General features: G+C 34.9%; 1 protein-coding gene across 1 annotated transcript; it reads left to right on the top strand.

The window, feature by feature from the left end:
- The first annotated feature begins 1,659 nt into the window (after positions 1–1,659).
- MRPL39 (mitochondrial ribosomal protein L39) lies at positions 1,660–21,255 on the top strand. Its single transcript, XM_058186025.1, has 10 exons — positions 1,660–1,792; positions 3,513–3,719; positions 4,307–4,446; positions 6,330–6,429; positions 7,679–7,746; positions 8,986–9,098; positions 9,778–9,843; positions 10,840–10,990; positions 11,952–11,999; positions 13,594–21,255. Exons 1-10 carry the CDS (start codon positions 1,744–1,746, stop codon positions 13,657–13,659), a joined length of 1,008 nt encoding a protein of 335 aa, XP_058042008.1. The 5' UTR covers positions 1,660–1,743; the 3' UTR covers positions 13,660–21,255.
- Positions 21,256–26,257: the final 5,002 nt, after the last annotated feature.

Raw genomic sequence — 26,257 nt, 5'->3', positions numbered from 1 at the left:
ATAAGACCTTCTGCTGAGGCCTTCCAAGCAGAGCATTGCAATGAGCTTTTTCAGTGGTGGTATCCTAATCTCTGAACACCATCTCCACTAAAGTAATTGAAAGCTACTTTATAATAAGGTAGAAGTCAGATGAAGACTGTTTATTTCACATCACTTTGTTTTAGAAAGTTGAAAACTATCCTGAAAACATCATTGATACTTATCACTGTCAGTGTTGTAAAACACAAGTATATTTAAAATAAAAAATATTCTTTTTGTTTTTGGCTTTATTTAGACATACAGTAGCTAAGTTAGGGCTGTCATGTCTTTAACTACAAACCTCCAGTCCAGATACAAGAGGCTAAAAAAGAGATACGGGAAACGCATCACTGCCATCTGGTGGTCATCTTTGAGTTTGCAGCCTCAAACACGGTAGAATTAAGGGCTGTTTAGGTGAATCCATAAGGTATTAAGGAACGCAACTATCTTTGAAAACAACCTTTGTTTATTTATTTATTTATTTTATTTTGTCACAACAATATATGTAGGTATCATACAAAAAGATTATATAGTAAATAAACACATATATGGGTAAATATAAGGAGGTATAAGCATATATATAGGAAGAAGAAAAGAAAAACAATAGGACAGGAACGGTAGGCACGTTTGTGCGCTTATGCACGCCCCTTATGGTCCTCTTAGGAATGGGGTGAGATCAATAGTAGAAAGTTTTTGGATAAAACTTTTAGGATTATGGGAAGAGACCACAGAGTCAGGTAAAGTATTCCAAGCACTGATGATTCTGTTACAGAAGTCATATTTTCTGCAATCTAGATTAAAGCGGTTGACATTAAGTTTAAATCTATTAGTTGCTCTAGTATTATTGCAATTAAAGCTGAAGTAGTCTTTAACAGGAAGGACATTACAATAGATGATTCTGTGAGTTAAGCTTAGCTTGTTTTTACCCGTTTGGAATTCTTCCCGTTCAATTATATTTATCCAGAAGAAATAAGTTGCATTTATTTTAATTGGCGTTACTTCAAAGTAAAGGGTTTTAGGACTGCAGTTTCGGAATGAAGACGAATATGAATCATCACCATTATAATTTAATTGGAGCCAGTTTTAGGTACAGCACAGAGTTTTCCATCTCACTGTTAATTCCTTGTAGGAGAGTCTAGCGCAAGGCAGTCTTTTTGCATCCCCAAATAACGAAAACCTACCCAGGATTTCAAAGCAAACTTTACAGGCTCCAGAGTCTATACAGTACCGTCTATACAATACAGTACTGCAGTGCCGTCTCTTCGTGTCATAAAATAAAGTTTGTCTATGGTTCAAGATCAGACAATTTAAAAAGATAGGAAGGTGGCTGCTTTCAACCCGCCTCCTGACAAATCTCCTTACAGCTATGCCTCAAAGCCAATGTCATAAAGCCGTCTCTTTCTTTCGCCAACGACATCATCAGTACTCCTTGGCTATCACTGAGTGGCTATTCGGGACTGCATAGTACCGATATGGCAGCCTTAAAAAAAGAAGCCTTTAAAGCTAGGAGATCAGTCTTTTCCCCCGTAAGTCCTTTTCTCATAGCGACGCAAAACAAAAAAACCCTATTCATGCCAAATAGCCTCGACTACCGCTAAAGCGAAGCGGCCGGAGAGGAACCGCGAGAGACGGAACGCTTTTGACGCGAACGGCGTTTCCGGAGGACGCGAAGTGCGTCGGACCGGCCAGAGGAGGTGGTGGAGGACGAGCGAAAGGAAGCTGGGGATGGCTTCTCCTTCGTTTGCCCGTGGACTATGGCGGGGCTGCAGCAAAAGTAAGCCTCAGGAGGAACCCGAGGGATGGCTAGTTTAAACTCTGGGCTCAGGGGATACAGCTAAGGAATTCTTATATTGCCATTCACTTCGATATATCTTGGTATTGCACTGCTTAGATTAAAACGTTGCAATCCCTGCCTGCCCTTCTTAACGATAGAACGGAGTATCTGCAACCCAGAATTGAAAATGTGGGGTCTTTTGGTTGTTTTCTTGGAGACGTTTCGATAGCCAAACTAGGAAGCATCATCATGGCTGGTAGGGAGGAGAATACACATTTGGTCTCGATTTGTATTCTAGTGACTTGCCCTGGCAGTGTTAGTGGGAATGGTCTTGTAGTGTTTCTTTGGTTGGGCTGTTTACTGTTAGCTTCTTTGGCAATTCCTTGATTGGGATATTGTTAGTTTCTTGATTGTTCGTCTAATGCTAATCTGAATATTAACATTAGACCAACAATAATATATTGTTATTGGTCTAATATTGTTAATATTATTCAAATATTCAAATACTAATATTTATGTCTGTGTGCTTGTTGATGGCTGATTGTTCCCTTTTGGGCTTGTTGATTGTCTCTTTTGAATAGTTATGTAGATGTTGTTTATGTCTATGTGCTTGTTGATGGCCAATTTGATGGCCCTAACTCTGACAAATTGGCCATCAGCAGGCACAAACAACATCTATATACCGCTCAAAAGAGACAGTCAACAAGGCCAAAAGGGAACAAAAATACTAAAACACCTTCTCACCAGCAATCAACACCCAGATAAATAGAGATTAACACCAGGATTAACATTAGATTAACAAACATTTGGTTGGGACCATAGAACAATCAAGATCACTCCCACCAACACTCATAGGGGAAAGCCAGTAGAATATAAAATGAGAGCAAACCCCACTCCCTACTAGCACTGCTTATGTTGCCTAGTTTGGTAACAAAATGTCTGCAAGAAAACAATCTCAGACAGCATCAAAGACTCCTCACATCCTTCTTAAATCTTGCAAGAACAGCTTTCTGAGCATGGAGATGGCTGTTTGCTTTAAATAATTAGGGAAAGTTAGATAACCATTTGCATAGTATCAGTAATATTTCCTGTCGAAAGCTTGCATTTCTCAAATTTAACCCTGGAATTTAAAAATGGATTCCATGACTATGAACATTGAGTTCAGTTTGTTTTATGTGGCTGATGCCTTGCTTTTCAACCCTGGAGATTTTATAGCCTGACATTTCAAATTCTATGCTCCTTAAATTGAAGAGTATTTTCTTGATAATTGTTGGTAAGAAAAGCAGAGTTGGTAGGTTTGACATATCAGAAGCAGTGTGCATTGTGTGTGGTAAGGTGTTTGCGCAGTGAAATTCATAGCATCATTGTGCATATTTATAAAGACTCAAATGATTGTTTGATTATGTGATATGGCAGGTATTAATGGCATGTGATATTGTCATTGTCTCAGACACATACACATACATACATATCTCAAACTAGCAGGAACTTACTGTACTTCTCTTAAAAGATTTAAGTTATTTTTGTCAGATTTTGAGTAAAGGAAATGCACTTTCACAGATGTTCCTGAGATATTAATTATAGGTCTTGCAGCAAGGAATATTTTTCCTGCATTAGTTTTAGTCAAAATTCATAGATTCATAGATGCGTATAAATGTATTAGCAAAGATGATATTAGACAATTAATATATTTTAACAAACATTTCTTTTTTTCCCTCAGGGTTAATTTCCACTGCATCTGCTCCTCAATTTTCAACAGCAGAAATTGCTCAAAGGCGCAATGATCTGTTCACAAAAGAGAAAGAAAGACAACTGTCTCTTAATCCACGGATTGAGAAAATTGAAGTAAAACATGTGGGTAAATCACATCCCGGCACCTTATTTATAATGAACAAAGGACTTTCCACTCCATACAGTTGTGCTATGCGTAAGTAATTGAAATGGTTGTTGTTAGGCTGAATAACAAATTGAAACATGTTTTATGTAAGAAGGACTATGGTTTAGTTAGTTGTGCTTCTACAATTACATAATGTTTGGGAGTTAAACTTACTCTTAGTTAATTGTTCACTTGGGATCACCAGTCATTCTGCTTCCCTAACATGTTTCTTGGTTTCTACAGATCTGTTGTCTTCTTTGATACCTAGTCTCTAACAATTTGGAATGCTCAGTTAATTACCCATGAAGCATCTTAAATGAGAGAAATATTCCAAGTCATAATGATATTTAGCAATGAATTATAACTTGATCCAAAACAGGCAAAAAAATTCTGGCTTCTTCCTGTTAACCAAAAAAGATTCTGATAGTGTCTCATGGTAGGATTAAAAAAAGAAAAACAAGTAGAAGTAGCAGATGATTCAAGAAAACTATGGGTGAAACCTTGCTGCCTCTCTTAAAAACAATTAATTTTTACCTTAGGTGTTATACAGGTGACTGTTTTAGATTGTTGTTTCACTAATAAGATATGATCCTATGATTCTTTGAAGTTTAATTTTTATTTTACTTTATCTTTTCCAGATTTAAGTGAATGGTATTGTATGAGATCTGTGCTTGCCCTTGTAGATGGGCAGCTCTGGGATATGTACAGACCTTTGACACATTCTTGTGAAATTCAGTTTCTTACTTTCAAAGATGAAGATGCAGAAGAAGTAAACAAAGTATGACAATATTGGATTTCTTGCTTTATATTATTTTTATTAAACCTAAAGGACAAAAGGATTCGTGGTTTAAATTTAGTTGAATTTAAATACAGGTAGTCTTTGCTGAACTTTGATAATTGGAACTGGAATTTCTGTCACTGAGTGATGCAGTGGTAAAGCACAATGTCATGTGACCACATCATTTAGTGATGGCAATCTTTAATGTGGTTGTTATGTGAGGATCATAGGTTATTAAGCAAGGACATCCTGTGACTTCTGCAAGCAAAGTCAAAGGGGAAGCAGACAGGAAGTTGCAAGTCCTAGTTGTGACAAATCTTTCTTTAGCTTGCAAGCAGGCCAGTGGGCAGATGAGTGCTATGGAATATGGGCAAGTGGGGGAGAGTTTAGGGTGCTTTGATGGGAGTACAGCAAAGCAGAATTTATTTATTTTATTTTATTTATTTTTATTAGATTTTTATACCGCCCTTCTCCCGAAGGACTCAGGACGGTGTACAGCCAAATAATAAAACCCCACAATATACACATTAAAACAGAAACTTAAAACCAAGCATATTACATAAATGGCCGAAATTTAAAACAATCAATTTAAAACCCTAAAATTCATAAATAACCCCAATTAAAATTTAATAAGACTTTTAAGCCAGTCCCGCTTGAATAAATAAATGCGTTTTCAGCTCATGGCGAAAGGTCCGAAGATCAGGCAATTGGCGTAAACCAGGGGGAAGTTCGTTCCAAAGAGTAGGAGCTCCGACAGAGAAGGCCCTACCCCTGGGGGCCGCCAGCCGACATTGTTTGGCGGACAGCACCCTGAGAAGACCCTCTCTGTGTGAGCGTACAGGTCGGTGGGAGGCATAAGGTAACAGCAGGCGGTCCCGTAAGTATCCGGGCCCTAAGCCATGGAGCGCTTTAAAGGTGGTAACCAAAATCTTAAAGCGCACCCGAAAGACCACAGGAAGCCAGTGCAGGCTGCGCAGGAGTGGTGTTACATGGGAGCAACGAGTGGCTCCCACTATTACCCGCGCAGCTGCATTCTGAACTAGCTGAAGCCTCCGGGGGCACTTCAAGGGCAGCCCCATGTAGAGAGCATTGCAATAATCCAAACGAGAAGTGACAAGAGCGTGAGTGACCGTGCATAAGGCATCCCGGTCAAGGAAGGGGCGCAACTGGCGGACCAAGCGTCCTTGGTGAAAGGCCCTCCTGGAGACGGCCGCCAAATGATCTTCAAACGACAGCCGCCCATCCAGGAGGACACCGAAGTTGCGCACCCTTTCCATTGGGGCCAATAACTCGCCCCCAACAGTCAGCTGCGGTTGCAGCTGACTGTACCGGGGTGCCGGCATCCACAGCCACTCCGTCTTGGAGGGATTGAGCTTGAGTCTGTTACTCCCCATCTGGTAGTGGAAATTTTGAGTAGTTCGGAGAACCGGCAAATACCACCTCTGGCTGGCCCCAGAGTGGGGAGGGAATGGAGATTTTGCAATATCCTTCCCCTGCCACGCCCATCAAGCCACACCTGCCAAGCCACACCACGCCCATCAAGCCATGCCCACAGAACCGATAGTAAAAAAAATTGGATTTCACCACTGATATTAAGAGATCTGTTATAAAACATAAAGGATAAAGTTTCTTTCATCTTTCTGACTCTGCTAATTACAGATTTAAATAATGCAAGTGGAGTATTTTTGATTCATAAAATAAATGACATTCTTATTCCTTAGGATAGTCAGAAACAGAATATAAGGCAAATACCTTTTATGTCTGGCTGCATTTTTAATTACATTTGCTGTCATAAAACTGATGCCTTGAGTCTTTTAAATTTTGCTTTTGAAACTTACACTGAACTGTCTTGATATAATTTGAAAATTAATAATCTATTGCAGGCTTATTGGCGCTCTTGTGCTATGATTCTGGGCTGTGTTTTAGAACAAGCATTTAAAGATGAATATTCAGTTACTCTTGTTAAAGCTCCAGAAATACCAGGTAACATAATTCTCTGGAAAAGTATTACAGTGAACATAGAAAATGATCTCTGTAGCTTAAACATTTCAAAAATGTAGGTATTATAGCATTTGGAGTGCATGCAAAATATTTTGAATTATAGTCCAAATCCACTGCAAGGTTACAAAGCTGAAGAAAATTATAATAGACAATTTACTAAATTACCAGTTTCAGTAGATCATTGTCAACTGTTTTTGTTCATCTAATTATATAAATTTCTTATGGTAAATACTTCTATTACTTTTTTCTGAGATAGTATACATGGTTTTTCAGTTTGTCTTTATTTGGAATTGGCCATATCGAAAACTGCTATGCTAAACAACATGATGCTGGAGAAAGCATACTTCTTAAAATTATTTATTAACCTGTTTTCAATTCTCAATTGCATAATATAGCAGAACAGATAAAATTCCTGTTTAAATGGAACAGAATTGCAGACATAGTTTGAATATTACTTTTAATATTCAAATTAATTCTGCAATTTGTTCAAATAAATTGAAAGGTTTTACCCCATTGAACTAGAAGACATTTACTTATGTATGTGTATCTAGAGCAGTGGTAGTCAACTGGTCCCTACCGCCCACTAGTGGGCGTTCCAGCTTTCATGGTGGGTGGTAGGGGTTTTTTCCGATACTGAAGCACTTTCCTTTTTTAAAATTTAATTGACTTTAAAAAAAATATCATAGCATTATTTAAAAACATTTTCATTAGGTTTTCATAAAATTCCCTGTGACAATTAAAATTTCTGAAAATATACTCTTTGTATCACCTGCGCATAAATTTAGTTCACGTTACATAAGTGAAACTAAATGGCGCTATAGTGCGACCGCAAACAAAAGAGCCTCGTCAGAATAGCTCGTGCATCTCCCCCACCACTACCCAGCTGTAACAGACAAGCAGAGCTGGTAGCCGGTGTCCCCCCCCAAACCCAATCCATGATGCGTGAGAAGCATGTGCAGACGACGATACATGGCACATTACTGTGGAACCGGTGGGCGGTTAGAAAATTTTACTACTAAAAGAGATACAAAAGTGGGCGGTAGGTATAAAAAGGTTTACTACCCCTGATCTAGAGAATTGTGTTATGGATTTAGAATTAATTGTACTGCCACATTTCTGGGAGGGAAAACTGATACAGTAACTATATGCTGGTTCTCATTGACTTTGTTATATATCTGACTTTGAATAATCTATTCATATCAATATTTCAAAATGTTGTCTTGCTATATAGTGACATCTGGAGCATTTTGCTATGATGTAATCTTGGATAGCAAACTTGATGCATGGACGCCAACTGAGGTAAGATCAAACTGGTTTAATGGACAACTCAATATATCCATTCTATGAAAAGAATAATTGCTAAATGTAAAAATTGCAATGGGCATTTGTATCCACACAGAACTTTATGTGTGTACCCGATATTATTTGCTCTTATTATATAATAAAATATGATTTTGAACTACTAAAGAAACTCATTTTTTATGAATATAGATGTTAAGCTGCACTTCCTAGACTGCTAGACCAAGCCTCTAATACTTATTTGGGTTTCAAATGTATATTTTTTTGAATAAAATATAGTTAAAATATGCATATTGTGAGGAAATATTTAAATATTTTGTAAAAATTGATCTGAAAACAGAATGTATGCAGAATTAGCAGACCAGAAATTGATTGATCAATCCTTCTATGATGGTAGAGTCAATATTAGATTTTGTTCTGGATTCAGACCTTCATTCATGCAATAATAAGTTATAAAACCTAATCTGGAACTTCTTCAGCTCTAGACTGGTCATATTTCTATTATAAAACTCTTTTTCTGCCATTGTTCCACCCTCTGGAACAGGCAAGATGGGCAGCATACTTTTAATAAATAATAATAAAAATAACATCAAACATCCACATATGTCTATCCCTTGTCCTTGGGAAGGACTACCAGTAGATAGGCAGACAAAAATACCTAATCCAACTGGCTGACTGTATGACAAACCAATAATGTTGACTGTAGGTCATGTAGAAAAAGGCAAGGAGGCAGGTTAATTTTAAGCTCAATCTTGCCTTAATATAGTAGAAACATTTTTAAAAAGTATGGTGTATTAAAATATATAAATTGGATTTGGATAGCCTCACATACTTGCCCTTTTATTCCTCAAATATTTCTTATAGTATTTGCTATAATTGCTAAAATTATCAATTCATAAATTTTCTCCTGTATTGCATTAGGGATGAAATAAAAGGAACACTATGTGATATGTTTAAATCGATTAAGCCAAATAATTTTCCAGACTGCTGGGCAGATGAATATTGAGTTTTTTTAAGCTTAGATGAAAGGAGGAATAGTAAATATGAAATATATTCAGTTTTTTATGCTTACTATATTCCTGCAAAGACAAAGCTAATTTAAATAGCTACAGCTTGGAAAGTCTCCAGAATAATGTTTAAATATTACACACCAAGAATTTAAAGTATTTAAATTATTTGAACCTTTTTGTTTATCATATCTGTTTATATAATCTCAGTATTTTTATCTCATTTTTGAAGGAAAATCTCCGTTCTCTTTCAAAAGATGCTTTCAGATTAATTCAGAAAGACTTGCCGTTTGAAGTGCTGGATGTCGATGCAAAAGTGGCACTTGAAATATTTGAATATAACAAGTTAGTATTAACAACCTATATGTCAGAGTTAAAATGTCATTCAGAAAAGATGCCTGTCCCTGTCCGTGCAGTCATATATATAATCTAAAATCAGTGTTTCATTCAGAAGATAATATAATTTGAGATTTAAAAAATAAACAGGTCCTTATTAATTTACTTTTGGTTTTCATGTCTATTAGTATGCTACTGATAATGAAAAGAAGTATGGTTGAATAATGTATAACTCCTGTTAAAACAAATAGCCATATATTGCAGTTGTACTTAACATATGTTGTATATTCTTTAATTTGTAATAGATAACGCACATCATTCCACTTTGAAGAATAATAACAAGAATGAGTAAAATGGAATAAGTTTTCTGTGGGTTTAAATGCATCAATGTTTATTGTTGTAAGAATAGGATTTTGAAGTTTTAGGAACATCTCTACTAGAAGCAATGCTGGCAACAGTTAATAAAGGCCTGGTGGTGGGTATAAAAAGAAGTTTTCTCCGTTTTTGAAAAGAAAGAAAATATTCTTTCTTTCCCACTGTTACTAGAATTGGCATGTAGGAAGGAAAAATGACGTATGATTTTAAAAAAATGAAATAGCATGTATATATTCTTCTACCTGAATTTGTGGTTATTTTACATTACATACAATAGGAAGTTTCGTTATGGACCTGTTTCTTTGTGTTTAAGGTTCAAACAGGATATGGTTGAAGAAAGAGCTTCTCAAAATTCCAAAGGAGTAGTTACAGTGCACAGGTGAGCAAAGCCCAAGTCAGCCTTTTTTTAAAATAGCTAGCAATCTTTACCTTTATGATCTTTACATTGAAGTGAAATATTCTTACAATCATGGGGAGAATAAAGGAGGAGATAAAGATCTGAGCAATGTTTTAACACTTCAGTGAGAAGAAACTTATGTCTTTGCTCTCTCTTTTTCTCTTCCTTTAAAGTTATGTCAAAGAAGAGACCAGTCATTCCTGACTCATCGGAATATATGATTTATCAGCAATTTCTCTTTCATTAAAATTATAGTGAAACTGTACAAAAATGTATTATATTCAGTGACCTAATCCAGTTTCAGAACTCGTGGAATTATCTTTTGTGATTAGGGCAAATATTTTACAAGGGATAAGTAAGGCCTCAATAATTTGTACTGGAAGCCTCCACTTGAAAATTATATGGTGTGAAGGAAGTCTTAATTCATATGTGCATCTAAATGCTGATGTTCCATTTAATATATTTTCATTCCATTTATCCATATTTTACTATATTACTTATATTGACATGTGCAATTCAATGTAGTGTTTTATCTGTTATCTCAGTAGACAAGTCTTTCACCACCCGAAAGCTATAATATATTTTAGAAACGTTGATTAACTGGCACTAAAAGACTTTATTTTAGCACTTCTAAATGGCAAAATATGTAGCAAAAATAAAAAGTTACAGGTTTAATGTTTCATTAATTTTTCAGCAAGAGAGAAATTCATTATAGATCCTTAAAGACAGTCATTCCAGAACCTTTGAGTTTTGTTAGAAAAACAGAAATTTAGGCCATAATTCCAAGCCATATTTGTGCAAAAATTCAAATAGGAACACTTAAGAAATTTAGTCCATTTTACAATTATCTATTCAGTTTCACTTCAACACATGCAGTGAATGGCAGCTTATCACCCCACTAGGTAACAGATGCACTTTTCAAGCTATTACTAACACATTTTGGGGTGATTAAGCTTTCTGTGTTTTGTTTTCAAACAGATTTGGTGATTTTGTGGACATTAGTGAAGGGCCTCATATTTCAAAAACTAGTTTGTGTGATCAGTATGAAGTGACAGCAGCTCATAAGCTTCAAAGCAGCCAGTCTGAATTAAGAAGATTCCAAGGTATCTCTATACCACACCATTTAAAGGTTAGTAATCTATTTACTAGTATTTTTGTTTAGGATAAGAAAGAGAATATAGACTTAGGATGGTATGCAGTAAATAGCCTTCAAATTCTTCGTCCTAAATTCACTGATGTTTCTCATGAGACAGGAGAAAATATTTTGCCCTTTTTAGAACTCCTGGGGAATTTTTGAGGTCTTTTTAATAAAGTAAAATAAGTACATTAAATGTTTTGGAAAACTAGCAAAGTTTTTGTCATTTCTTTGAAAAGAATGAAAAACAATATGCTTGCAATTTGGCAGTGCAATACTGAAGAGTTTAAGGGCCAGTAAAAAAGGAAAGGGCTACTTATGAGTTTTATACCACACAACCCCCAGCAGCAATTGGTGTAAGAATTATTACGAAAGGTAATTATTAAACAGTCTCTGCTTCACAGTTTAGAATCCATAAGGAGAATTAAAGAAAAATGATGGGAAATTGGAAATCATCTTTTGTTCCTTTTTTTTTACTAGAATTAAATAGTACAAGGCCAGCATCTTAGAGTTTAGTGGAAAAGATTAAGCCAACATTTTCAAATTATAGTACTGTATTTCTATTTAGAAAATGTAACATCACTTTCCCCCAAAAGGCTTCATCTGCTTGATATATTTGGGAAAAGAAATGTTTTCCAGAGAAACATTAAATTTTAATCACACACACACACACACACACACACACACACACACACACACACACACACACAGACAAACACACATACACATACACAAATTCTAGTGGTGCCCAGGATAATGGAATTTAATGTTTATTCTTACGAAATACAGCTGGATTTTCCCTCTTTAAATCTTGAGAGGTTTTATATAAGAAAGCTGAAAAATTATGAAATGTGGTTATTTGATCCTCTCATGAGATTTTGCCCATAATACACAACACAGAAACACATTTTTATTGCAAAGTAAAAACTTACAAACTGATTCTGTTTCATTACAGCTTTATCATACAATATGGCACAGATTACGGAAGAGATCACAGAAACTGGTAAGTTTAAACCTCAAGGAATAATCACTATATTTGCATAACTTATTTTTCTGAAAGCTATGAAGAAACACAACCCTGTAATAAAATGTAATATAAAATATCAATATTTCAGAAAAAATGCATTAGAAATTATAATCAGTTTGTTTTGCTCTGATGCTCTAGATCAGGATTCTCCAACCTTGACAACTTTATGACTTGTGGACCTCAACTCCCAGAATTCCTCAGCCAGTTCATGCTGGCTGAGGAATCCTGGGAGGTAAAGTCCACAAGTTGTAAAGTTGCCAAGGTTGGAGATCTGCTGCAGATTTTTTTATAGGAAATCTTGGTCTTGGGACCACAATTATGACCGGAACGTCCATTGCTAAGTAATGTGGTCATTAAGTGGCACCCAATTTTACAAGATTTTTTGCCACAGTCATTAAGCGAATCTGGCTTCCCTCATCAGAGTATGTTTGTTGGAAGCGCCCTGGGAAAGTTGCAAATGGTGATCACTAGACCATGGGGATGTTGTGACAGATGTAAACTCGAGGACCAGTTGTAAGTTACTTTTTTCAGTACCCTTGTAACTTCAAACATCTGTGAACCTTATGGTCATAAGTTTAGCACTACTTACAGTATGTACCAATGTGTGAAGAATAACTTTTCATAAGATGTTAATAATATGTAAGGCATAAAACTATTTTTACATTCTTGGGCCTTCCAGTAGCACTATTCTGTTATTATTTGTGTGTTATATTGATCCACCTTTTAGATTTAGTGAAAATTGTTGACATTTTTCTGTTTTTTAAAAAAAGCAGTCCCATCAGGCACTGGGTTTGGAGGTGTGGGAGTATCTATTTTTTCCATTGCATAAATTACAGCATACATGGGATTTTCATCTCTGGATGGCCAAAAAATGTAATGCTTGTCTTTGACAATTGTGGCCAAAGGCAGCACTGAGGGCTGTACATACTGTAAATGATTTGAAGATTAGCTAGGAATCTTGAAGCTTTATTTTGCCTATGGGTGGAATAGGGAGAGTACTGAATTGCAAAATTGATTTTTGATTTGAGTGTATAAAAGTATAGTAGGAATTATGTTTAAGAATCATGGCATTGTCAATCTAATGTTATCAGATAATTTAAACTATTGGCAAAAAACTAAGATTTCAAATTTCAGTGCTATTTTCATATTTATATAAATATATTTTCTCAATGTTCAGTATTACCCGATATATTAGTATATCTGCTAGTATATCTACTAGCAAGCATAATTCTAAAGCATCTCTGTATCCTCTTTTTTTTCCTGGCTAGTCTGAATATTAAACCAAATCACATTTAATGTGTGTTTTTTCTATAGTGTTTTTTTTCCTGAAGAAAATGTTAATGAGAAATGAATTATATTTTTCTCAGGAGGCACAGTGTTATCATTTCTAACCAGATTTTTCAGTTTACCCATTGCAGTTCTCATTAAGAAAATCAAAGTGTGGCTGCCAACATGCAGGGTGATCAGTATGAACAGTGAATAAGGGGGAGGAATTGGAACTTATTTGGGGATTTGGCAGAAGGTATATGAAAGTTCATATTTTACCTCAAGCATTTATTATGTTTTACAGATCAGTGAAAGAAGACCAAAAGAAACAAACGATGGAAATGAAATTACAAACGTTGAACTAGCCTGACCTTTTCTCATCTGTATGTGTGGAAATACTTATGAATTAAATTGAGATCGTTTTAAAGTACAGATTCATTATTCAGATCAATTCCTTGAAATCTTTGAGAGAAGGTTTTCAGAGACTCACAGAAAATCACCCTTGCTCTACCAGATTAGAATTTAGATGTAATGGCAATAAAAAAAGATTGCATATCCATGGGTGTTTTACAGTATCTGCAGGCACTCAAAGCCTGTTGCAAAATGAGAGATGAGTTCAGATACTTATCCTGACAGATGTTGGATTTTCCTCTCAGCTTAAATACCTCTACAATTCACAGTTAATGAATATGAGCAATAAGCCTGTACAATAAGCATTCCAATTCAGTTTGAATGGAAGATTCAAAGAGGGTGTGATTGAATTTGTGTTTGCAGTTTGATATTTGGAGGCAGATTGATTTGAACTATTTAAACAGTTGGGATTCAGATTAGAAAAAATACATATCCATGGGCTGTAAGAGCAAAGCATTGAAATACCCACAGATGTTTATTATTGAATGAGATAAAAATAGTAGGTTCAGCAGACTTTTTAGCCCTGTCACGCTTCAGCTGGATGCTACAAAATATTTTTGAAATAATATTCTTGAACCTCTTTGAAGGCAAAGAGAGCTTGACTTGTGCTTACTGAACCAATGTAGCAAGTACTCTACTCCAGTTTTAAAATAAAGATGTTCAGAAAATATTTTAAGATAAGGTTTATTTTCTGGAGTGCCAAGCCTTGCCCAGAACACTAAAAAAATGCTTTGCTGATTCTATCTCTGGATTTGCATAGGAAAATAGATATATCAGGATGATTTTCTTGCTGCTTTCTGAAAAGAACTTTTTTCCTCCCTGTCGGAACTCAGTTGTGTTGTTGGCAACAGTTAGTCAGAGAAATACAATTCTATAGAGGTAGGCAGTTGAGAAAGAAAAAAGCTAGCACAAAAAAATATTTAATATGCTTATAACCTTTATTTAAAAATAATAATAAATGTTTCAATGTATTACCATGGTCCCTTTTTAGTTCTTACAAAGAATTAATTTTGCCCAAATGACACTGAATGTAAGCGTTAGCTTTCAGCCAATAATACATAATCTGATTGGCCAGCCTTGAGTCCATATTCAGATTGCTGAGAATTGAGTTGAATCAGTTGTGTAGGCAGAACTAGTATCAAAGTTTAATACATGCGAGAGAACAAATTTCAGTTTTGAAACTGACCACATTAAAGAAGCCCAGAGCTAAGAGGGAATGAAGTCCTTGCCAGTTCAAGAGAGTTCTGGTAATAAGAGGTTAAAAATTTGGTAGAATTCAGACTAGCTGCTGAAGCCTGGGTCAGAGAGTTCATCACTCTACTCTACCGCTATCTCTGATATTTTCATTTCTGAAAAGAAAATGTCAACGTTGTGTGTCCTCAGTAATGAGTTCAGAAGGGGCAAAGCAACCTTTTAAAGTCTGAGGTGTTTTGTAAGGCTAACAAAGTGCTTCACGGTCATCTAGTTTGATTTGCTGCTTCAAGGTGGTTCCCTGCATTGATTCATGAATGTCCTTTGATGTGATTATTTTACTGAACCTTCCTCTAATTAAAAACCAAAGCTTTATACAGCACCAGTGACCAGACATCCTTAGTCTCTAATGTTTTCAGATGTGCTGAACTGTCCATATCCAACATTTCAACCTGCAAGATTCTGACTGTGAATTCAGAGGCTGCAATCCAAATATTTGGAAGGAATAAAGTTGGAAAAAGTAATTGTTATATGTTTGATACTAGAGCAATGCTACCAAGTTGCACGTTCAAATCTAATCTTTGTATTTAGATTTAGTGTTCAAATTAACATTTATATATTAGTAAATGCTACTACTGTTTCACTATAGCTACACTGGGCATACTTTGTACCAACATGATATTTTGAAAGCTTATTTTAATTTGAGTATGTACCACCATTGAATGTAAACAGGAGGGCATTGTAGCTTGTACAGAAAATTTCTGAAGTTCAAAGTTGAAATTTCCATCTACTAGTGACAATTTTTTATATGCTGGTAAATATAACTATAAGAGAGAAAAACCAATTAATTAAGGATGTAATCATGCTATTAAAATGGAATTTGTAATTTGTAATCTTGTAATTCAACAGCCTGAAATATATTTTAGGTTATTCCACTTTAACTGTGTACAGGTCTGGCTGTTACCTTCTTTTTTGTGTGTTAATATTTGGTCTTTTTTTGTGTGGGTTATTTGGAAAGAGATCATAATGCTGTCTGTATTACCATGGTCCCCTTGGTCAAAAGGAACAGCATGAATTATCACTATGAATCCTTAATCTATGGAAATATCTTGGAGCCAAATCAAATGTCCATTGCTTTCAAGAATTAATATCAGTCATAGTGTCTAACCACTTAGCCCTATACATCTACAACACGTTGAGTGGATTGCAGGTAATAAGGCTCTTTTTATGTAGGCAAAAGCATGTTAGTGTATAAGGGAACTAATGTACTCTTATGATAGTTGCATTTGAAGCATTTTTAATGAATCTCTTAGGATCTCTGATCCACTATCTGCAGTGCTGAAGTTTTTTTTTATTGCCTTCTTGAAATAGCAGAACTTTCATGCTTCTGAAACTCAGACCGTGGGAAGTGAGTTAAGTAATATAAAGTTTCTGGAAACATTGAAACAACGAAAGGAGAAAAAGTGGTTCTATGCCAAAGGATAGGTGGGAGTATGGAAATTTTGAAATGTGTCTCTTTTTAAAAGAAAACTTAAACTATCCTGCTTTAAGAAAATAAAATGCATTTAAATGTTCTTTACAACTGAGAGCATAGCATGTTTATTTTTCAGATATATTTAAGAGCTGGAGATTGTGAATTATCAATAGTTTCCCTATATTTTAAACTGCAAATTATGTCAATTGTAGCCAGTGTGGCTGTGGATAGAAATGATGGGAAATGTGATCCGAAGCTCTAACTAGTAGATAGAAATTTCAACTTTGAACTTCAGAAACTTTCTGTATGAGCTACAGTGCCCTCATGTTTACATTCAATAGTGGTACATGCCCAGAGTGTAGTCTGTGAAGTGAAACATTTTAACCTGATCTTTTTTTTTGGCTTCAGAAATTTTTTTTGCCAACACATTACGCATCATTTTATTTGTTGTAACTTGCTGGTATCAACATGAATGGGTTTTGGCATGACAGAAAGAGTTGTAGTGTATCACCTGTGCTTGTCAGTTGTCTACATAAAGATGTATTGATAAAGTGGTTTACTTTTGTTGGAAGAAAACAAATGCATGCTAGCAAACTGGCAAATGAAACAGTTTCCTTTATTTTTTAATTTTATTTGCTTTCTTGCAAACAGCAGCAGTATATTCCATATTGGAAAAGAGCACCACACCCTATTAATGCTAACATGTAGGAGTTGATCAGAATAAAACACCTATCACAATTAGCATTAACAGTGTATGGCCTGCAGATTTAGTGTAATCCATAAAGGTGAAGCTTCTGGATAATTCTCTCTAATTTACCTATAATATAAAAGCAACAATGAATTTAAGGCAATGGGGCACATGCTAAACAAATCAAGCACTATAACATATAAAAATAAATATTATTAATATATTCTGTTAATAGAAATACATCTCAACAGCTTTATCTATAACAATTACTGTGCCAATTTTTTTTATCGAGTTTGGTATACAAGTATTAAAAATATTTAAATTGGATAAAATGGTATTTCAAGCAGAATTGCATATGTGAATTTTAAAAAATAAGATTATTTTAATTGTGTTAAATATCTGAAGGAGACCCAGTTTGGTGTACTAGTTAAGTCACCTGGCTTTAAACAGTTCTAATCCCCCCCCTTCCCAAGTCATGTAGCCAACTGAGTGACCTTGGGCCAGTAATTCCTTCTCAGCTCCAGAAAGCAGGCAATGACAAACCACTTCTGAAATATTTCTGAAAGAAAATTGCAAGAACTTCTCTCAACAATCACCAGGTTTCAACAATAACTCAAGCAGGAAGTGTAGACCCGCTTTTGCTACTAAGCTATGGGAAATGAGTTGTTTAAGATCACTTGAATTTTATGGTTGTATGAAAATTTGAGATTAGACTTCCCATTTCTAAATTCAGGAATATTAATCATAGTAATATTAATACTATTAATGTAATACATGATTTGTAGATTACCATGTAAATGAAACATAATAATCCTTTCTCTCTTAGCACCAACTACTTGTACTTGAGAAGCAGTTTCTGGTGGTTTAATACAGCAGGCATTTTTGGAGACTTGGCATTTTGGTTCATAGTGTCTGCTTTTACTGTCCTAAATTGCAGCTCCAGTAATTGAGAGACCTAGTTTAAGTACATAAACTTATTTCCAAAGTTTTTCTTTTGGGGCGAGATGGAAGTAAATGAAATAGCTTTTGTTTTCATAGTAGTTGCAGTTAGTAATCGAAAAACAAAGAGGAAGTAGATGTTGGGTTAAGATGTGGTAAGTTAATTTAAGTGATAAATGGAAATTGCTTCTTCCTTTTTATTTTAAATTAAACCAGTTAGGTATAATCACAAGACACAATAGTAAATGCCCAGAAGAAACAGTAAATGTGAACTATATGAGCTTTTGCAAACAAATGCTATATTATAACTTTTGAAGAAAGTGTAAAATATGATTACCAGCATTCCAGATTGCTCCTCTTATGAACCGCAATGTATATTCTCTAGTTGAATATTTCAATCAATGATCTCAAGATAACCTTGCAAGAGTTTTCCTTGCAAGCTAAGTACATAAGTAATTGGGCTTTCCTGTTTAGCGTAGCCAAGAATGCCTCATTCTTATTCCTTATCCTGATTCATAAAGGTTTGTGAAAAAGCAAATGATTTAGTTCTCTGTTGTCTTACAGACCTCAGAAAAATGAAATGCTGTCTAAGGGGATGGAATTGCTTTAAGTCAGGTAGTGGAGGTTCAGATATTGTTATTAGTCCCAGTGTGGAAATTACAGTAATCTCTTCTCACAGTTACTAGTTTCAATTCTGCTTATGGATAAGAACATATATGACCTTAGTTAATAATGTCTACCCACATAAAAGCCACATATTACATGGTTATTTGTAGGGTATCATTTACCTTCCAGAAATTTTGAACTTTTATTGAAACATATAGAACTTAAAATGATATTTATCCAACTGATCTGTTCACAGTTAAACATTATTTGGAGACTTTAATATATTTTTTTAATGAAAGCATACTTTGAATTTTCCTTTCTTCTGTGATGGCTAGTAGTAGTAATACCCTGTAATAATATGGTTATAGATACAAACCAGTCCAGATGGCTATCAAAGGCTACAATTGTGTATCCATTATCAAAGCAGAATAAAAATACTCCCGCTAACAGAATTACAGTATGTGTAGGAGATATGATCAGCTTAGTTTTCAACCTTACAGAGTACATTTGCAGGGAATTTCCCTCTCAAATAGATGAACTTAATGTATCTCTCCCTCAGAGTTACCTGAATTGGTACTGCTCAAGGAAGGGTTATTACTTGATTTCATTTTATGTGTCACTGAACCATTAGAGAAACCTGAATACTAACATCCCTGAATAATACATATATAACCCTATATTAATATATTTATGGCACTCTATTAATACGCTTTCTTGGAAGTATTTGGTAAAAAAGAACAACCCTAAATTAAAATTCTTCCTATAAAATCAAATTTTGTTTGACATTTCACAGAACTATCTTATCTGAGTTGTATTGTAGCAAAGAGAAACCCTCCCTGAAATTAGTAAATTGAACTGGAACTATACACAAGAAATTCAGAAACCTGAGTTAAAATTTTTAAAAATATTCCATGGAAGTTTTTAACACTAAAATAAATATTTTTAAGAAATGTATAATTATAAGTACATTTTCTAGATAATCATTTCTAAAGGTTTAGTTTTTAAAGAGGAATGCTGAATAAATAGCATATTTATAAACAATTCAAAGAGTGCAGTGTTGAAAACCAATAAAAATCAGTGGAAGAGAGTTGCATTTAATTCAAGTCTTATTAATACAGTGGTTCTTCAATGTAATTGACAAATTTGACAAATTACCTTGTCAAAAGAAAAAAAATACATTGTGTAAAATAGTCATTCTGTATGTGTAAATGCGGCCTAATGTTAAATCACTAGTGATGAAGCTACTATGAGTCTCATATGTCTTCTATTTTGACAGAATTAGTCTGGCCTGAAAATATTGTCTCAATTTCCTATGGCATACAAAGACTACCCATGGTTCCCACAAGTATAATTTTAACTAACTGTTCATATTTTTTAAACAAATATTCACATTTGTTTACCTGTCAATGACTCTGGACCCATGCCTGCTCTGCTTCATTGCATCTTGTAGTTTTATTTTAGAAAGAAAGAAAGAAAATGAGAAAACACCTACCTGTTATTGGAAGCTGTTTCCACATAGACATAAGTAGTTCAGCAAAGCAGCCACAGACTTCCTTTCGTTACGTTTCATGGAAATCAAAAGTGCTCAGTGTGTAGGTTCTATTCTGTCTCTTTTGAGAAAAAGGACCATAAATAATAAGGAAACACGAGGTTCTCAGTGGCCCAGAAGTTGCTGGAACTGGTCTCCTCTCTGGCTCTGCACCCTGCATCCTTGCTGCAAAAGATAGGCAAAGAAAGCCAGTCCTATAAAATCCCAAGATCTTTTATATAAGTCATGAAGGTGACTCATCCTCTTCTATGCAGGGGTTCCCCTACATCTTTTTCTTCTTAGAATCTAATGCTCAGGTTTTTTTCAGTGGCATTATAAAATTTCCATGTATGTTAAAAAAAACACTGTACTTTCTATAGAAAACGGGTTGAATATATGAAATAACTAATTATTTGCATTTGTGATGTAAGTTTTCTATTTTCAGTTGTATGAATGGATCAAATCTATTACTGAGCAGTGCCTAGCTTATCATTGTGAAACACTTTTGTCAAGTCATAGCAAATTTTCCTCTATCCCTCAAGTGAACAGAAAATTGTGTCAAGTTTAATTAGACAATGCAGTTGAAGTTATAAGGCATGCAAATGGATCTAAAGGACTATTGGATGTTTCTGAATACACTGATATTAAAATTTTGTCAGATGACCTTTTTTTCCCAATCATGTACAGGTAGTCCTTGATTTACAACCACAATTGAGTCCAAAATTTCTGTTGTTAAGTGAGACGTTTGTTAAGTGAGTTTTGGCCCATTTGACAACCTTTCTAACCACAGTTGGTAAGTTAGTAACCTGGTTGTTAAGTGAATCTGGCTTCCCCATTTAATTTCCTCATCAAAAGGTTGCAAAAGGTGACCTTGGGACACAGTAATGGTACAAAGTATGAATTGGTTGCCAAATATCTGAATTTCAAGCACATGATCATAGGGATGCTACAAAGTTTGTAACTGAAAAATGGTCATAAGTCACTTTTTTCAGTGCTGCTGTAACTTTGAACTGTCACTAAATGACCTGTTGTAAATTTAGGACTACCTGTACATGGTGCTTATGTGCTTGTTCGTTGTGGGTCATATTTCGTTGATTGTATCTGCAATAAAAGATATCCACTGCTGTGACTTGATAATGTGAGTGATTATATTATAAATGTACCCCAAATGTTAATGGGTCATTGAACAGGTTAGTAGCCCTAATGGAAAAATAAATAAATAAATATTATGTTTAGGTATTAATCCTGATAAGTTACGTCTGTGCTACTATACAGTATCATTGATCTAGAATATCTGTGTATACATGCAGAACATAGTTGTTCTTAAAATATTGATGGGAGAGAGCTTTATTAGTTTGTCGTCTGTAAATGAGAACTTTGTATTGGTAGCCATTTTGTAAACAAACAAGATTTATTTATTTATTTAATTTTGTCAAATACATATTAAATAATATGTATAAGCATAAATTGAAAACATAAAATGAATACAACTAAAAGAAACATTAGGACAGAAACGGTAGACACGCTGGTGCTCTTATGCATGCCCCTTACAGATCTCTTAGGAATGGGGTGAGGTCAACAGTAGACAATTTTAAGTTTTGGGGATTTGGGGTTGAGACCACGGAGTTTGGTAGTGCATTCCAGGCATTAACAATTCTGTTACTGAAGTCATATTTTCTATAGTCGAGATTGGAGCGGTTCACTTTAAGTTTGAATCTATTGTGTGCTCGTGTATTGTTGTAGTTGAAGCTGAAGTAGTCATTGACAGGAAGGACATTATAGGAGATGATTTTATGAGCTAAGCTCAGGTCAGACTGAAGGCATAGTTCTAAATTTTCTAAACCCAGAATTTCAAGTCTCGTGGCATAAGGTATTTTGTTGTGATCAGAGGAGCGGAGGACTCTTCTTGTGAAATATTTCTGGACATGCTCAATTGAATTACTGTCCGATATGCAGTGTGGGTTCCAGACAGATGAGCTGTAATCAAGAATTGGTCTAGCAAATGTTTTGTATGCTCTGGTTAGTAGTGTAATCTTACCGGAGAAGAGCTACACAAGATTAGGTTATTCCATGGTAAGACTTGCTGAAAGAATCCAGGCTTGTTTTCACAATTCCAAATGTGCCCTCTGGACCAAAGGTACTAATTTAAACTGTTAATTGCATTCATCTTTGTAACAACTGAACACTGATGTTTTTATTGAGTTCCCTGATGGTTTTATTGAGATCTTTACCATGCTCCAAAGTTTCATTCCAGTTCATGTTCAAAATTAATTCATATTAAAAACTTTGTCATTTATATTGATTTCTATTTGCCATTTTAGGCTTATTCAGTCAGTTTGGGAATTTAAAAAAAAGCCTTTTGCAATTCTAGTTTATTTTATCATTTGGAATAATTTAATGTAATTTACAAATTTAGCCATTTCACTGCTGATCCCTAATTCCAGATCTTTTATATAGTCTTAGGTTAAGCTTATATCTTTATTAGATCCACATTTGTCTGTCCTATCATTATGAAAATTGTCAGTTTGTTCTTGTGGATTAGTTAACTGGCTTTATTATAGATTGGTAACTGGTTAACAGTTAGGGAGTCAGTCTGATATATATGTCCTTTTGTTTTAAAGCAGCTGAGTTTGCTCAGAAGCCTTTGGTAGATAGGATTAACATGACTTGAGAAAGAACTGAGTATAGGAATATCATCAATTCTGCTAAATTAGTTGCTAAGATTGTAGCTGAAGTTCATTATGGAAATTTCACTCCCAATGTTAATTTGGACTCTGTGAGACAGGAGAAAATGGCTCAGGTTATTCTTCCCTATTTCTCCAGAAGTTGCCTTTGGCTTTCACTTTGGTAGTTCCAAAGGTGCTTTTTCAAGAGGCAAGTGGACTTTCTTGTTTTTCTGTATTGTTTTTTTCAAAGAAAAACCAGAAATTCCAATTGCCTCTTGAAAAAGCACCTTTGGGACAACTGTGACCTGGATGAGAATCTCCATAGACATCTCACTTTGACAAAATATACGTTAAAATATAGTAGTAGTAGTAGTAGTAGTAGTAGTAGTAGTAATAGTAATAATAATAAATTTGTGTAAATAAAATAATAAATATAGTGAAGATCTTGTGGGACTTTCAAATATAGATGGATCGTCATTTGGAACATAACATGCCAGATATCACAATTGTTGAGGGCCGAAGCGTACAGTTTATTGATATCGCTGTACCAGAAGATACCAATTGAAGAAAAAGAACTGGAAAAAATTATGAAATATCACGATCTGGCCATTGAAACTACACGGTTATGGATGAAGCATGTAACAGTGATACACATTGTCTTTGGGGCACTTGGTACCATGTCCAAGAATTTTACAAAACACATCAAGAAATTGCAGCTTCCTGCAATAACACTAGTGGAATTGCAAAAAATTTGCTACTCGGAACATCATATATTTTAAGAAGATACTTGGTTGATACCTAGGACGCTGGTAGCAACCTGTATCAACCATTAGCACCAGTCACTCCTATTTGTGACACATTTTTAAATGCTCAGTTAACTGAGTTTCATGTTTAATGAATAAAAAAGATGATGATGATGATGATGATTAGGTAGTACCAATACTCATAGATGCCTTGCCTTCAGTCCCAAAACAACTGGAGCATCACTTGAGTGAACACCACCAGCATTAACAGATTCACCATCAGTCACTTGCAAAAGGCAGCTTTATTCAGAACAGCTAACATTCTGTCACAATATCCTTAAGACCATCAAACATCCTCATCTTCTTAGATTGATAAAAATGCCAAATCCAGTCTGAACATCTGGCTGACTATGCATCTAACCATAATAATAATAACCCATATTTCACAAGCTGGTTGAATCTACTTTGGCCCTTAACTTGGCAGTTATTTGGGTTCTAACTATCCTGCTTAATATGTTGTATCATTTATAATTCTAATATGATTTATAATATTACAATTAAGTCTATTATTTAAAATTATATTTGAACAATCAGAAACCTCAATATTTTAATTTTGGTTAGTACATATGTTAGTAGAGCTGTAGCTGGACTGAATTATTGGAAGGGTTAATTCTTTGAATGAATGTATGCACACATGGGAGGAAACTGAACACAGATTTCCTGTAATTTTAAAAAGATTGACTATATTTGGCACATAGTAGGTAACAGTCTCTAAGCAAGAAAGAGAAGCGTGATAATATGCATACGACAAAAATCATGTAGGTGGGGGGAGACTTTAGTTAAACTTCTTCATATTTTCAAGCCAATCTTTTCACTGATAACTAGGTGAACAAAAGTACAGGGGATTTTAAAGTATTAAATACAATCTAGGGTTTTTTTCACCTTCTTCCCAAAAGTTGTCATTAGTAAATTCTGCTGGACTTTTTAAAAAAAATTGTCCCATCCTCCATATAAATTACTGTTTTAGTGCCTTTTATTATGATGAAATCCCTATCTTTTTAAAAAATTGTCGGTGTTTTCTATAGTAAATAAATAAAACCCACTCATTCATTAATTGTCCTGTACTGAAAGTTTAAATTGTTTAATGTAAATAAAGATAAATTGTGATAAAATCATCAGATAGAAACAATATAGGGTATTTTTCTCTGTATATTACCAGCCATGCATTGATAATATATTGACAGAACATGGACATTGCTTCTCTGTCATGTGTTCAATGAATTTATGAGATAAATAATATAGCCTTTGCACTATGTGGCATTCAGTAATGGCCCAGCTGAACCATTGCACTGACATGTTTAAGATCATGCCAAACTTTTCCCAACTAAAATTAAGAATAATGATGTTAAGCTATCCGACTGATAAAGTATGCTTACTCACCTGGCTTGGGCTGTCAGTATAAGTTATCATTCTTGCAGACTAGCTCTAGAAGTTTTTCTGAAGACAAGCAGCAAAAAGCATCTAGTCTTGATTTTAGTACTTGTCAGTATTAAAAGACACAAGTGGCAATGAAGTGGGACTATAACAGAAATCTCTGAAGCCTTATCTTATCTCTGGAGAGAGAGAAAGGATAGTAAAAACAAATAGACAAACAAAAATAATGCTGAACTTGTGACAGTGAGCAAAGACAAAAGGGAAAAAGAGCCCAGCAGGAGAGAGTGTTTATTGGAAAGATTGATGTATTTCATAGTATCACAGATGACTGGACATTATATACAGAGAGACTTGAGCAGCTATTTGTGGCAAATGAGGGAAAAAAGCTGTTTCACTAAGAGTTATGGGAGACAAAGCACACAACTCATTGAGAAGCTTAATTGCCTCACAAAAATCCTAGCAGTTCAGCTCTCCAGAGCTAGCAGCAGTGATATAGAAATGGGGATGCCAAACTGTTATTGATTGTAGTATTTCAAGTTTCAGAAGCACAAATTAAAAAAGAGAGTCCATTGCAAGAATGCAGTTGCACTTAAGAAGATGTCTGAATATTTCAAGTTTAGCAAAGGACTTAATGAGGCATTGGAAGACTTGCTAATCTATGGAATTAGAGAAGAAAACGAAACAAAAGACATAAGAATGACAGAAGATTTGAGCATGGAAGCAACCATTAGAACTCCATTTTTGAATAAAGAAAAGTGTACATTTATAGAGAGCCAGTTTGGTGTTAACATGTTGGCCTATCAGCCAGAAGACTGAGTTCTAGGCCTCCTTTAGACATGAAAGCTGGCTGGGTGACTTTAGGCCAGGTGCTCTTTCTCTATCTCAGACCAATCCACCTCCCAGAGTTGTTTTGGGGAAAATTGTTGTTTTGGAGGCAGGATTACCAGATGCATTCACTGTTTGTATGCAATATGTTCACTGTCTGGAGTTGATAAATATATATATATACATACATACACATACATACACATATACATACATACATACATATATATATATATGTAGGTCTCAGAAAACAAATATATATATATTTTCTGAAACCAGCCTGACCAAAGTAAACCCCGATGATGCTAACAAAATCAGACTCGAAATCACCAACATCCTCTGCAGCAGCAAGCCACCCAAAAGCAACTTACCCAAAGAGGAACAGACAGCACTACTTAACCTGAAAAAAGACACCAGCATAATAATCCTACCAGCAGACAAGGGCAACGCCACGGTGGTTATG

The sequence above is a fragment of the Ahaetulla prasina genome, chromosome 5 (genome assembly GCF_028640845.1).
Source record: "Ahaetulla prasina isolate Xishuangbanna chromosome 5, ASM2864084v1, whole genome shotgun sequence".
NCBI lineage: Eukaryota > Metazoa > Chordata > Lepidosauria > Squamata > Colubridae > Ahaetulla > Ahaetulla prasina.
This window is presented reverse-complemented; position numbering and strand designations above follow the sequence as displayed.